The sequence below is a fragment of the Topomyia yanbarensis genome, chromosome 2, assembly GCF_030247195.1.
Source record: "Topomyia yanbarensis strain Yona2022 chromosome 2, ASM3024719v1, whole genome shotgun sequence".
NCBI lineage: Eukaryota > Metazoa > Arthropoda > Insecta > Diptera > Culicidae > Topomyia > Topomyia yanbarensis.
The window spans coordinates 187245117-187258779 of record NC_080671.1 but is presented as its reverse complement, the minus strand read 5'-3'; the positions used below and the strand labels follow the sequence as shown (position 1 = coordinate 187258779).

Below are 13663 nucleotides of genomic sequence, written 5' to 3'. Positions count from 1 at the left end.
TCAAATCACTTTTGCAGTAGCACGGGAAGTATTCCATCTTTTCCGGGTGATTTGTATGGAGCAAAGCTGTCAATGTATGTATATGTGTGTGTCATTGAAACTCACACAAATACCTCTTAGATGGCTGAATCGATTATCACAAGCTTAGTTTCATCTGTGCTCCCATAAGCTGCTATCGAATTTTTAGTTGAGCCGACTCCTGGTTCCGGAGTTTCGGCACAGACTAACAGACATAGCACTATGAGGAAATTCGCTTAAAAATTCCAATCCGGCAATTTTTCCAGAACACTAGCTCCACCTTTTATTCACGGTCCCAAACACTAATTAGTTGGTGGATTTACCCTTAGGCTTGGGAATAATTTTTCACTGTGGGATAGACCACTAGAGACTAACAGACATAACACTCGAATACAATGCTTTGCCTGTTTTAACGCTCATTTTAAATATATTTGAGCATCGAAAAGAAAAGTCACAAAGACAGAAAATGCTTCATATAACCCGTTTCAAATATATTAGAATATAAAAATCGGAATTAAACTTCAAGCGTAAAAATCGGACAGAGATCCTTCAGCATTAAAAACCGCTTAAAAATATTCACTCATAAAACTCGGCGAGGATGAACCTCCAGTGTAAAAATCGGTTAAAAATAAATAAATCGTTCGCAAGAGTATCCGTAAATCTTGATGTTCAAGATTAAAAGTCGGCTAACAAAAACTACTTTGTAAGAATCGGATATATTTTTCCGGTTTTTATACTGCAAATGAAAGTTCAAATACAATTTTTATATTTGAAGTTTATATCCGGTTTCTTTTATTCTGATATATTTGCAGCAGGTTTTACGAAGCGTGTTCTGTCCTTCCGACTTTTATTATCGGTCGCTTTTTTTAAGCGTTTGATCGCAATTTTCGCAGGTAAAAATGCAAACAAATGAAATATATAATACTTCATTTTCTTCGTTTTTTAATTGCGAAAACATCTGTGTAAGTTCAAGTACGGAATTCATTGGATCAATGATAAATTAGTTTAAACAAAATGAAAAGTGAAAAAATCGCGGTTTCGACTTTTTTCACAAAAAATACTATAACATTGCGAATTTTTGAAGCGATTTGAACAAAATCAAATGATTCTAAAAGTTGAAAAAATGGTCTTGAAACGGTATATCATGAAACTTTAATATTTTTGAAAAAGTGCAATTATTTTAAAGAGTGAAATTCTAACAATCGGGTTTTGGAAAATACCACGAAATCGGGGTGGAAATTGAAATGAAAAAATATTTCTGACCAGTAATACATTGGTAGCACACAAGTTATTGTGCGCAAATTATACTTGCGATCAATTGCTTTGAAAAACTATAAAAAAATAAACAATAAAACAATAAAAATCAGCAAAAATGAGAACGATTTTTGGTCCGCTTCAAAATTGAATTAAATAAATAGTTAGAAAAGATTATATAATACTAATTGTTACTTACGTAGTAAAACAAACAGTATTTAAACTGGCATCGTCACGAATCACTAGGGTATGTAGAAAGCGACTTTGAATATGCTGTGAAATTTTCAACCCATTCAAAAATCATTTGTTTGAGCTAAATTCCCGGCCAGCTCAAAAACAGTGTTCTACGGTTCTCGATAAATCGCAACAAAATGTCTGAATGTTTTGGAGTCAGCTGTGCCTGGGGCTATCAAACGACAAAACGAGTGTTTTCTTATGACCAGTAATTTAAATCTTTGCTCTGCGTACTGAAAATTTTCAGTACACAGGGCGAACATTTGAATTACATGGTGATAAGAAAACACAGGTTTTATCGTTTTATAGCCACACACACAGCTGACATCAAAACATTCAGATATTTTGTTACGATTTATCGAGACCCGCAATTATTTTTGTATTTGTATTTTTTATGTTAGGTTCGTTCTTTTAGATACGGAAAATGACCATTAGACTCTGAATTTATCAGTAGACAACCTTGACTATTAACACTTGCATTCTTTTATTCAGAGATTTTCACCCGCTATCGTGTTATCCGTTATCTATCCAGATTTCAATCTTCGAAATTCAATTTAGTGTAAACTGAAATTGGAAGAACGAATTCTTAGGTAACAAGAAATTTACCTTCTGTATATTCAGAGGCCGAAAACATATTTTTCATCAAAATTACTTTTAATTAGAGGAAGTAAGATTTAGTAAGAATATTAATTAAGTTAATAAAATTAAAAATTTACTTATTGAAGCGTTTTTAAAGACGACACTAAAAATATCATCATTGCACTCTCGCGTGCCCTCTGTCGTTCGACATCCTGTGTTAGATCGCGAATTGAATCGCTTTTATGATTGCGCTGACCTCATGCGTTGGGGACGGTAAGTACGATTTTGACATTTCATTTTCATCTCAACACTGTGTTGGATTGCTTGTTTTGTTCCTTGGATTCTTTATGACACCGCTGTTTTACGCAAGAGAGTTTGCCTGGGATTGTTTTGAAGAAAATGTCTAGTATTTTCCAAAATAGTGAGTATGATTTACCTTTGAAAAGTCACAAACATATATGTATGCTTATCGTTCTGTTTACAGCGCTCCTGCAGTCCCGTCTGCCTTTGGTGTGTTTCAAACGATTTCGAGGAAAGATCAACATCCAGCGACCCCGCGCACCGCACTACGAACGAGCGCGTGTCTTGGAATTAGTAAAACCTGTCTATAAAAAGATCGAACACAGTACACCATGTATTGACGAGGGACGGTCAAAATTCAGTCGAATGGTGGAAAATCCTTATGAAAAAATTATTGCCCGCGATGTTCGCAACTGGCTGGACCACAGCAGAATGGTTGCTTTCGTGCATATTAATTCGATTAAGGAGGAGGAGGTATTCAAATTCCAAGTAGCATTGCATCGCTTCCAGATGAGCTATAAAATTTACGGAAAATCGATCATCCAGAAGGCAGTTAATGGGACCAAATACGAAACTATTCTTTCGTTATTCGAGGCGAGAACCGCGTTTATTTTCTGCCCGGATGAAACCAAGGCCCGACAGCTACTGAGTGTGCTTAAGAAAACTCCTCAGTTAATTCTTTTGGCCGGTATCGTTGAAGGAGAGTTTCTCAGTAAAACCGAGTTTATGAATTTTGCATCGTTACCGGATTTGACTACTGCTCGGGCACAGCTGGCAGCTGTTTTGGATAGTGCTGGAGGCAAGATCGTCAGTGATTTAGAATGTCACCAAAAGCAACTGGTGAATATTCTCGAGTCTTACGTACGACAAGAAAGCAGCGAACCGGAGGGAAATGTAACGGATAGTAGTAAGCCATAAATATGTTTGCTTTGTAAAATATAGATGTCTAGTTCAAATTTCTTGGCTATCACTTTTGAAATATTTATATTTCATTTTCGGATGGGTGCTGTTTGTCCCGCTGCAGTTTTAAATGGATAGAAACCGGGAATCAGAAACCGCTATTTGCATAACTACTCAATTAGTATTAATCTGTATTCAAGGAAGAAAACGAATTTTGATAATTTACGCACGTTCAAAAGGTTTAAGCATCGTTGGAATAGAATATCGCGACTATACTAAACGAGTGGAAAAATCTGTTTATCATCGTCGGTTCATTGCATTTTCGCCGTTTAGGTGTGTTCGACTTTTTCATTACTTTCAACTCGTGTGAATTTTTTTCAATTAGATGATTATGAAAATAATGCGCGCTGGTGAGTTTTTACCCGATTCCGCGATAGAAGACATGAAGGTCGTTCCCCCTGCGATAAATGTGCTAAAATGCTCTCCGAGCGTCAAAATCGATCATCATTACAGTGAAAAATCTTCTATCGAGCAGCAAATTTTTTGGATTGAAGAATGGCGATGCCAGTAATCCACTGGCAAACTTTCCCGCCGACCTTCGTTCACAGACACCCGACAGATCTGTGCCCGGACCCTCGTATAATGATTACACATGATCTGTTATGGAATTTGCGTTTCACCTTCGTCTCATCAGAATCCGACACTAACTTAGTGACAGGACTAAGCTAGCGCCGGATTGACGCTAGCTCCAAAAAATAGTGCACCTTCCGGCTATGCGTCTTTAGTGTGAAACTGATGATCTAGGAAAAAGTCCAACACAACAAGATAGTTGTATATTTTACATCTTAACACTACCAGAACTTCACGCACCATGTCTATGACACCAAATCACTGAAAGTGTTGCCTCAGGGCCTGGTTGATGTGCAGGAAGCGGAACTGATGGAGAAATTGGTCGAATACGGACTACGGACGAATGAACTTTCACAAAATCGCCCAGCACGACACATCGTGGACATATCGTGATCAGCTCTACCTCATTCACCTCGAACGCAGATCTATATCGCTGAAAACCCTCAAACTGATCAACGTGATAAACAGTATCATAGTTGAGTGGGATTGGAATAAACCAAAGCGCTGGTACGTTCCTCAATGCATGAAACATCTATGATTCGGTTATATAGCCAGCAGCTGTGCCATGAATACCCGACGATTAACGAACAGAATTTTTTGGAAATCTGCCCATCCCGGCGACCATTCTGGTCCTACCACCGCTCCAACCCCATACACGACTGGCAGCTGCTGCAGCTTCGATTACATCCAGTTCTCGAATCACACCGATTCCATCCATCAGTCAGTGACCAGCTCTTCCTTCTGGATTTAGCCGGTTTCAGGACAACAATCTTCTTCCAGCCGAGTATACCGCCTCCACATTTCGGAGCAGCTTGTTCCTCGTTAGTTCAACAATTTGAAACTGGCCTGTGTAGGTTGCAAAGCCCAGTTCGACTAAGGCCCTTTCGTCATTGAAAATGGCTGCTAGAGTGGGTCTGGTCAACTGCATAGCTTGGTCACTCAAGAGCAAAATCATCGAGCTCGGCGGTTTCCTTGAAAAAAAATTTGACTGACGTAGTTTTCATCGTGAAAACGCACCTCAAATCCTAGAAAAGTATCAAAATATCGTTACCAAACTTCAGGGGCGAGGTATAGCAATCGTACTCAGAAGAAACATCAATTATCGAGTTGTCGGCTGCAGTTTATCGAAGCCATTGGTGGAGAGGTAACCACCTCTGTTGGTAGCATCACACTTATAGCAGCATACTGTTCTACGCAAGTCAATGCCAGGGAATCCCTGGCAGGGATGAAATAACGGCTTCATTTCATCATCAAGCTAACTCAACGGCAGTGCCAATTCATCATCACAAGCGCCAATCATTATGTATCGCAGCAATCAAAAGAGAACTATATAGAGCGACTACGCAAATGAAGGCCACTTCACGATGTTGACCCCGGAAAGTTCCACCTCAGCGGTTCGTTCCGGGGCTCATGCAACTATCGATCTATTCATCATCAACATGGACAACATCTCGTAGCCGGTTATACACCAGGAACTCAGTTCAAAACGCTATGCAGTAGTGATTTCATCCGCCACCGTAAACAACACTCGCTACTCGGATCCAACGTCCTGTCAGCCTTCTCTAAAAACCAATTTCACCCGTATGACCAAAACCATTCAAATCAGAATGGTAGATCTTAGAAACAATGCCTTCTGAAACAAGATCCGCATTCTCTCAGATTATGCTATGCTATTCTGGCACAAATCCCCGACTACATACAGAGATCGTGCCATTTAAGCCAATATATCCTGATTCCTGAAGACCCATTCCTCCGCTGATTCCCTTCGATAATAATGATTCTATATTGATATATCTAACTATCGTGAGGGAAGGTGATATATAATTTTAATAAAAACTGCAAGGTGTACACAGTACGATAGTTGATGTAAAACTGTCTATTCAATTCTTTATCTCTGAAAGCTGAACCAGCCAGCTGTTCAGACAGGGTTGTAGTACTGGGTGGTTACCACAGTTCTTCCCCCTTTAGTCCAACTTATTGTACATCGATAATGGCGAAACTTCACTGCCATATATATAATTTAATTCACGGAAAAACTTAACTACCGTTACGATTCAGAAAACGACAAAACTTTACTGCCGCAAAACTAATGTTTTCTTTTTTTATTGAAGTAAACGAAATCAGGATCTTCTAGACGACGCTTCGTCCTATTGGCGATTTGCGGCAAAGTCAAAATTAGTCATGCGACACCTATGATTCAGCTCATGAACTGGCAAAATGATACAGTTTGCTTTTTTTCACCCGTAAGTGAGTCGTAGCTTACAACAAAATCTTCATCATCTTCTCGGAAAAAGCTTACCACTGCCAAAATATGAATGAAACGAGTAAGAAATTTAGTTTTATTTGCAATTATTCTGAAATTACAGCCATTTGCAACTATTTGACTCATACATTTCTTCGAAATGTAATCGGGGTATTATTGTGGTTATAAAAAATCGTTCCATAAATAAAGTTCCAACTCGAAACCGAGACCCAATCAGCACCAATGTCAAACTCCTTTATATTTTGAACAACGTAGGAGATTCAGTGAAGACTATCGGAGAGAAGGATCGGCTGTGCATGATACAAAGCTGACACTTTCCTATTAGCCGGATATATTCTTTCCTCGCGTGATCTGGAGAGTTTCATGAATTTACACCATCTCATGAAGGTTTAGCTTAACTTAGGACGAACGGGAAATGCTGTTGCGGCGGCTACGGTGCTCAACAAATTACATTCCGAAACAGCGCGCATATAGCTCTGCGAATAATATTAGAAACCACTATGTTTTACACTCTTTTCGCAAGATGTTTACTCATCATCTGATAAAATGATGATTTTCCTCCATTTTCATAAACAATTATCAACAAATTGATCGGTAATTTGGTGTTTAAAAGTCATTTTTTACCAATGTTTACAGAAAATATATGCACTATGACAGAACAGAATAAAATCAGCAACACTTTCCTTCCAGCGCTATCTGCGAGCGGTTTCAACGTAGAATCGCCAACTCGAACGACGCAAACAAATAGGTTCACGGCTTAAACTCGCTGATGGATTCATACACTGTAGCGCAGACGTGCCTTCCTGGGGGTCCACTACCCTGTTGCCAGGCGGTAAACTATTTCTCTCCGAATCACCATCGTCCGAATCACAAACCATTGGTTGATCGTTAGGTGAACCTCTATAAATGAATGAATCTGCTGCGAAACCATAAAAATCGCTAGCTTCGTCGTCAATGTCCTCTTGCTGATCATCCTCCCCCCTTCTTTTTCGTGTTGGGCTGCTCGCAAAAATTAAAGCTCCGCCCTTCTTGCGAGTGCCAAATAATTTAAGCTGATTGCGGTGCGCCAGGTACACCCGACCTCCAACGGAAACCTGAAATGTATTTAGAGAAATACGTCTTAAAAATTTAGCTTCAAGCCATCGTCTAATATCGGTTGTTCTAAAATTTTTATAATAAATTAAATCCCCTGGGCGCAAAGAGTCAATCCAGTCCCGGGTTCGATGTTGTACTTTGGTGGACGGAAACGAACCATCTTCCAAACATGTGTTCCTGTAACTAAACAAAAAGTACGAAACTAAGTCTTCCGTACTCGATCCTGCCATTTCCGGATCCAACAAAAATTTCTTCAAACCTTCTTTCACCAATCTTACCATACGCTCAGCTTGTCCATTACTTGATGGGTTATATGGTGGACTTTTCATCACTTGTATGCTGTGCTTCTGAAAGAAATCAATTAATTCTTTAGAATTAAATGGAGGCCCACCGTCCGTAACAATTACGTCCGGTAACCCAAACCTCGCAAAAACGCTGATAAACTTTGACTTTACCCTCCTGGCTTCAGTACCAAATTTCATGTACTCTACTTCAAGCCATTTTGAAAAACTGTCAACAATCACCAGGAAGGTTTTCTTGTCGAAATGAAAAAAATCCGCATGAATGCGACTAAACGGTTTTGTTGTAGGAATCCAGTTAGAGTGAGGAACTGGCTTAGAGACAGCATTCATTTGGCAACACACGCTGCATGATTTGACAAAATTCTCTATGTCACTATTCATGCCATACCAATAAACTACCTTTCTTGCCATCTGCTTGATCTTAGTTATTCCGGAATGGTATTTGTGGAAGAGCTTCAGGATCTGCTTTTGTAAACTTGCAGGTATAACGACACGATCCTGATACAACAAACACCCTTCTATTACTTCCAAATCCTGGTGTTGTGCGTAAACATCTAACAACTTACGATCCATCTTCTGTGGCCAACCATGTTTCATGTAATAAACTATCTGTTGCAAAAACTTGTCTTTTTTTGCTTCATTTGCAATCAAAACATAATCCACCGGGAAGTCATCGGAAACATTTATACTTTTGATGAATTCTCTTTGTAAAGAAGCTGGTACATTTTCAGGCAGAGGAAATCGTGAGCAAAAATCTGCATTGCCCATTTTCGTTGACGGTCTGTAAACAATGTCAAAATCATAGATATTTAGTTCAAGTACATATCGCTGCAGACGTGTCACAAACAACGTATTCTTGCCTTCTTTGCCAAAAATACCAATCAAAGGCTTGTGGTCAGTATACACAGTAAACTTCTTGCCAAACAGAAATTTGTGAAACTTTTTAATGGTGCTCACAACTGCTAAAGCTTCCAAGTGCAAAATTGGGTAGGATTTTTGGGCATTCGTTAAACTGAAGGAGGTAAAACTTATTGGCCTCTCTTCTCCTTTGATTTGGTGTGCGATTACTCCTCCTAAACCATAGCTGCTAGCATCCGTTATAACGACAACGGGCATACTAGGATCATAAAACTCTAAAAGCTTTGGGCTCAACAAAGCTTGCTTACAGTCTTGAAAAACTCTGCTACATTCAGAGTTCTAGACAAACTTGACATCTTTTCTGAGTAGATGATACAAACAGTAAAGGCGGGCGGACAGATTGGGCAGAAATTTACCGTAGTAGTTAACTAAACCCAAAAATGCCTTCAGTTCAGAAACGTTATTTGGAACCTTGGCTTTCCGAATTGTCTCGACCTTTTCCGGAGATGGTAACAAACCTCTGTCACTCAAAACATGACCCAGAAATGGCAAACTTGAAACAAACCACATGCATTTTTGCAAATTAACTTTAATGTTAACTTTAGACAAACGCTCCAAAACCAAATTAAGCTTTCGTTCACAGTCGGCTTTGTCCTTGCCTGCTATTAAAACATCATCTAAATAACAGCAAACTCCATCGATACCTTTCAAAACTTGATCCATGATCCGTTGAAATATAGCTGCACTAGAAGAAGCACCTTGTGGCAAACGATTATAAGTAAACAAACCTTTGATTGTATTAATCACCATTATTTTTCTGGATCGTCTTGACAATAATAATTGTGTGTACGCACCGGCCAGATCTAAAGAACAAAAAACTTTGGCACCAGCCAATGAGCAAACAAATCTTGTGTTAGTGGGAGAGGGTAAGTATCGGGAATCAAAACTTTATTGATGGAAACTTTACAATCAATGACCATCCTAATACCACCGTCTTTTTTCACCACAACTATTACCGGAGATGCCCATTCACTTGCATCTATTCGCGTTATGACGCCATCTTTTTCTAAACTATCTAAATGTTCCAAAACTTTGTCCTTTAACGAAGACTCCATATCAAGAAGACTGATATCTCTTTCCTTCCCCCATACAAACGAGAAGCGACAGAGGTTACAGCGCCTCTATTGAAAGAAGGGAGGAAGCTTTATGTAAAAATGTATATGTGTGTGTGCATCACTATGGAAAGTACCACCTTTACCCGCAAGTGGCGTTGCTGTTACTGTCTCCGGATTCTGGACAGAGTTGCCAGTCTTCTTGATATGGAGTCTTCGCCTTTAACCTGAAAGGAACGTCATAAGCACGTTTAAATATCGGCGTATGCTCTTTTAGAACTAGATCAGCCTCAAACCCATTTATTGGCGTTGATAAAGACTTATCAAAAACATTGGCAAACTTACTTTGTATCTCTGCAACGATCTGATCTGGTGAAACCGACAGTTGATTAATATTGTTTCCGAAAGCCTTCCTCCAATCTGGAACAATCACATCCAACCAATCTCGTCCCAGTAATGGAGTGAAACCGCTGCCGTTTCGCAAAACAATTAGGTCAACAGTCTTTGTGCGTCCATTCAGCTCGACCTTAACCTCAATCTGTCCTTCAACCTTCAAACGGCTTCCATTGATCACTGCTAACTTCTTGTCGCATCTTTGTAGCGGAATATGATCGAAATCTCCCTCGTACATCTCCAAACTGATTACGGAAACTGCAGCGCCACAATCAACTTCCATTTTCAACCTCAAACCGTCAACATAAACATTGCGAAAACATGGTTCGTTAATTCTGTTGATCGATGAGATTAGCATACAATCCATCTCGTCATCCGAAACAGATCTGTTTAAACGACGTCTCAAACTTTTCTGATACTCAGTCATCTTGGGCTTTTCTGCAGGAGAATCGACAAACTTGACCGTCTTACTCTTGTTCTTCAAGTCATAACAAAAACGACGCGTGTGACCTTTTCTACGACAGAAGTTGCAAAACAAGGTCTTTGTCCTGGGTGAAGAACGGTTCCTGCGATCAAATGAATCAGAACGGCTTCTGCTTCTCTTTCTAGCTGGCTCTCGACTTCTTCCCCGTGAGCGATCTCGGGAAACTTCGAAGCTGTCACGCCTTCCTAATCTGTTCAAAACGCTTACACGATTGGAATCGCCAGAGATCAGTTTAGCTCTCGCTCCTGCTAATTCTCTGTTTACGATGAGTTTCTCCGCTTTAGCCAGCGTTAAATCCTCTTCATCGAATAAACGCTGCTGCAAGTCCTTGTCGCTAATACCGCAAACCAATTTATCGCGAATCGCCATGTCCTTAAACTCTCCGAAATGACACATCTCTGCCTGGAGCTTGACAGCGAGTATAAAATCTTCCGCGCTCTCACTCGGACCTTGGACACGTTGGTAAAACTTGTAACGTTGAATCAAATCACTTTCCGTTTTATCATACCGCTTCCTGAGAGCGCTCGTAATTTTCTTGAAAGACACGGTCTTTAAATCCCTTCCGGGAAAAAGAAGCTTCAGCTCACTGTACACTTCTCTACTGCAAGTAGCCAAAAACGACACTTTTTGATCTTCCTCACTGGTCACTTTATGATGCGCAAACACCCAATCCAGTTGCTCCAGAAACTGCGCAAACGGAATCGTTCCGGGAATGAACGGTTCAATTTGATTCACCAACGGCATAGTGATCGTTTACCAAACCTACGGCAAAACAAACCAGATGAAAAATCTCTTGCGCGGGATTCGCAGAAAACTTTTTTCCTTCACAAGGATCCAAACGTTGATATCTGCCAGAAAAACCAGAAGAAAACACCGTAATTCTCCGCTTAGACACTTCCACACCGCCAGCAACGGAATAAATTAAATGTAGCCGTTGAAAACACTTGGCGGGGTTACACTTTTCCTTCTAATATGTTCTTAGGAACTGCACTCACTTCCAGCTAACAAAACGCCGGGAAACCTCCAAACACTTTCGGTACCTCTGGAAAACTTAACTCCAGGAATAGAAACACTGCCGAAAACAACTTTTCACGCGAAAAACTGCGATTTAATCTTCGTCGCCACTGATATATCTAACTATCGTGAGGGAAGGTGATATATAATTTTAATAAAAACTGCAAGGTGTACACAGTATGATAGTTGATGTAAAACTGTCTATTCAATTCTTTATCTCTGAAAGCTGAACCAGCCAGCTGTTCAGACAGGGTTGTAGTACTGGGTGGTTACCACATATATATCTACTGATAACTGCTGATGAAAAGGCTTCTGAGTTAGGTCGGCACTTCGTCAGCTCACATAATCTGGGACGAAACATCATTAGTCCGTGTGTTAGTGAATATACAATCATCGGATTCCTAGGGACGGAAATAACAGTTGACGAACTGTCAGCCAGAGTAATCCCCATTAGGAAACCTATACGCAGAAAAATATTTTGTAATATCAGCCTGGTTGAGGCTAAAAACAACATTTTTTTCTTGGTTTGAACCAACAAAAGTGTACTTTTCAATCAATCATTTGTTTTGTCGAATCGTAGTGAGCAGATCTTTGAATTCAACTTAAGGTTTTGTTAAATTAGGTTGGCAAAGCTGTATTATCGTGCAATATGAGGCCAATCTATGTCGCCATTAACCTCTGATACGGAACTCCTATTCCTTACCTCCCCCGCGGTGCTGACCGGGGTACAGGCCACCTTTTGCCGTTTTTGCCCAAACTCGGGACTGGGTCAGGTTAAAAGAAATTATAACTTCTAGAGGTCGCATGTCGCTGTTAACACTGATAATTTATCATCTCTCTCTTACATATGCTAGGCCCATTAGTTTGACACATATTGCCCTGGGTACACACATGTCAAAGTAATGGGATACCATATGCTAGAGTGAGACCCCATGTTTCAGTCCGTCAATACATGGAGACAGTAGCACTTTGCTCCCTCTAGTAGCTATAATCTCATTTGTCGGGTTCTATCCCCAACCGTTGTCAGTTCGTTCACTTCGACAGGTTGACGGATTGGAGCCTGCCTCAGTTTCGTTTCGAGCGGGAGTGGCATTAGTGAAGATCGACTAGGATCTGTGGTCGTATGCTGACAGGGAAGGGGGACAATAGACGCGCGCGTGAAACTGCTAGTGTATTTTGCAGAGTGAATCTTTCGGTACAGTTAATGATTATTTTGGGCAGCTCAAAATTATTTCTTGATTTTCTTTTGTAGATTCGGTTTGTATAAAACCCTCGATTAATATTTTTTCTCAATAAATAGTTGGTCGAACTTCAGCCCCAACAATACTTTAATCTGACTAGTATCGATGATCACGGGTCAATACGTACTGAAAATTTGTCAATGCGTACTGAATACTGTTGCAATAAATAGTGATCCAGCCCATTATGCAGATAAGATTAGCTTTTCTAGGCAATACTCCAACGTTTTGTCGGATGTGTGCAGTTCAAATTGCTTTTGTTTATAAAACATAGAATACTCTAGGTAGCCGGCTACCCAGAGTTTAAAAAGAACCAAAAACTAAACAAGATCCTTTCTTTTTCGAGTGATCGTGTACTCGAAAACCAAATAAACTACTACCTAATAAACCATGCTCTGCAGGTCGCATCGCTTGCTTGGAGCGAATCCTAGATCGTATACCCTTCCAAACCACCAACTCCGCGACACCTGTGGCAGAGTTTGATAAGTCGTCTACCCTCCGTTAAGTAGGTGGAGCATCAACGCTTTCCGTCTACCTTATCCTTTATTCTTCCCCGTGAACGATGGAGATGGGGGGGGGGCGGCAATGATGGCTATCGTGCTGTTGAGGTTTTAATATGGGTCGGATTGGTATGAATACCTACTTACCGCTTCCTAAGTAACTCTTATTAGATAATGAGCAGTCACACAGGATGAAGTCAGTATGCAATCCTCCAAAATCATCATCACAACGCAACGCAAGGAAACTTAAGGTTTTATTAAATTCAACCCAGTTTTCCTTGAAGCATTTTTGACAGTTATTACATTCTAATCTGTTTCTTATTAAATCAATAACAGCAGAATTAAGAAGGTTTTGGTTTCGTTTCTCCGTCTTCATCTTTTCAACAAAGTTGTTTAAAATGACATCACAGAGAACAGACATCCATGATCGAACAAAAATATTTAAAAAATGTTTGTAAACATTTGAATTAATATACGATAAACAACTAG

At 39.9% G+C, this 13663-nt stretch overlaps 2 protein-coding genes across 2 annotated transcripts; one reads left to right on the top strand and one right to left on the bottom strand.

The window, feature by feature from the left end:
• Positions 1-2368: 2368 nt before the first annotated feature.
• On the top strand, positions 2369-3341 carry LOC131682426 (large ribosomal subunit protein uL10m). The gene is made up of 2 exons (XM_058963876.1): positions 2369-2506; positions 2570-3341. The coding sequence occupies exons 1-2, from the start codon at positions 2485-2487 to the stop codon at positions 3301-3303; spliced, it is 756 nt and encodes a 251-aa protein (XP_058819859.1). The 5' UTR covers positions 2369-2484; the 3' UTR covers positions 3304-3341.
• Positions 3342-6742: 3401 nt separating this feature from the next.
• On the bottom strand, positions 6743-10888 carry LOC131678636 (uncharacterized). The gene is made up of 2 exons (XM_058958870.1): positions 9891-10888; positions 6743-7272 (listed from the first exon to the last, which is right to left on the bottom strand). The coding sequence occupies exons 1-2, from the start codon at positions 10816-10818 to the stop codon at positions 7226-7228; spliced, it is 975 nt and encodes a 324-aa protein (XP_058814853.1). The 5' UTR covers positions 10819-10888; the 3' UTR covers positions 6743-7225.
• Between the last annotated feature and the right edge of the window lie 2775 nt (positions 10889-13663).

Coding starts and splice junctions, on each gene's coding strand:
- LOC131678636 (XM_058958870.1), bottom strand. CDS start 10,818: ATGTGTCATTTCGGAGAGTTTAAGGACATGGCGATTCGCGATAAATTG. Junction 7,273..9,890: donor GATCGTTGCAGAGATACAAA/GTAAGTTTGCCA, acceptor AATACATTTCAG/GTTTCCGTTGGAGGTCGGGT.
- LOC131682426 (XM_058963876.1), top strand. CDS start 2,485: ATGTCTAGTATTTTCCAAAATA. Junction 2,507..2,569: donor GTCTAGTATTTTCCAAAATA/GTGAGTATGATT, acceptor TTCTGTTTACAG/CGCTCCTGCAGTCCCGTCTG.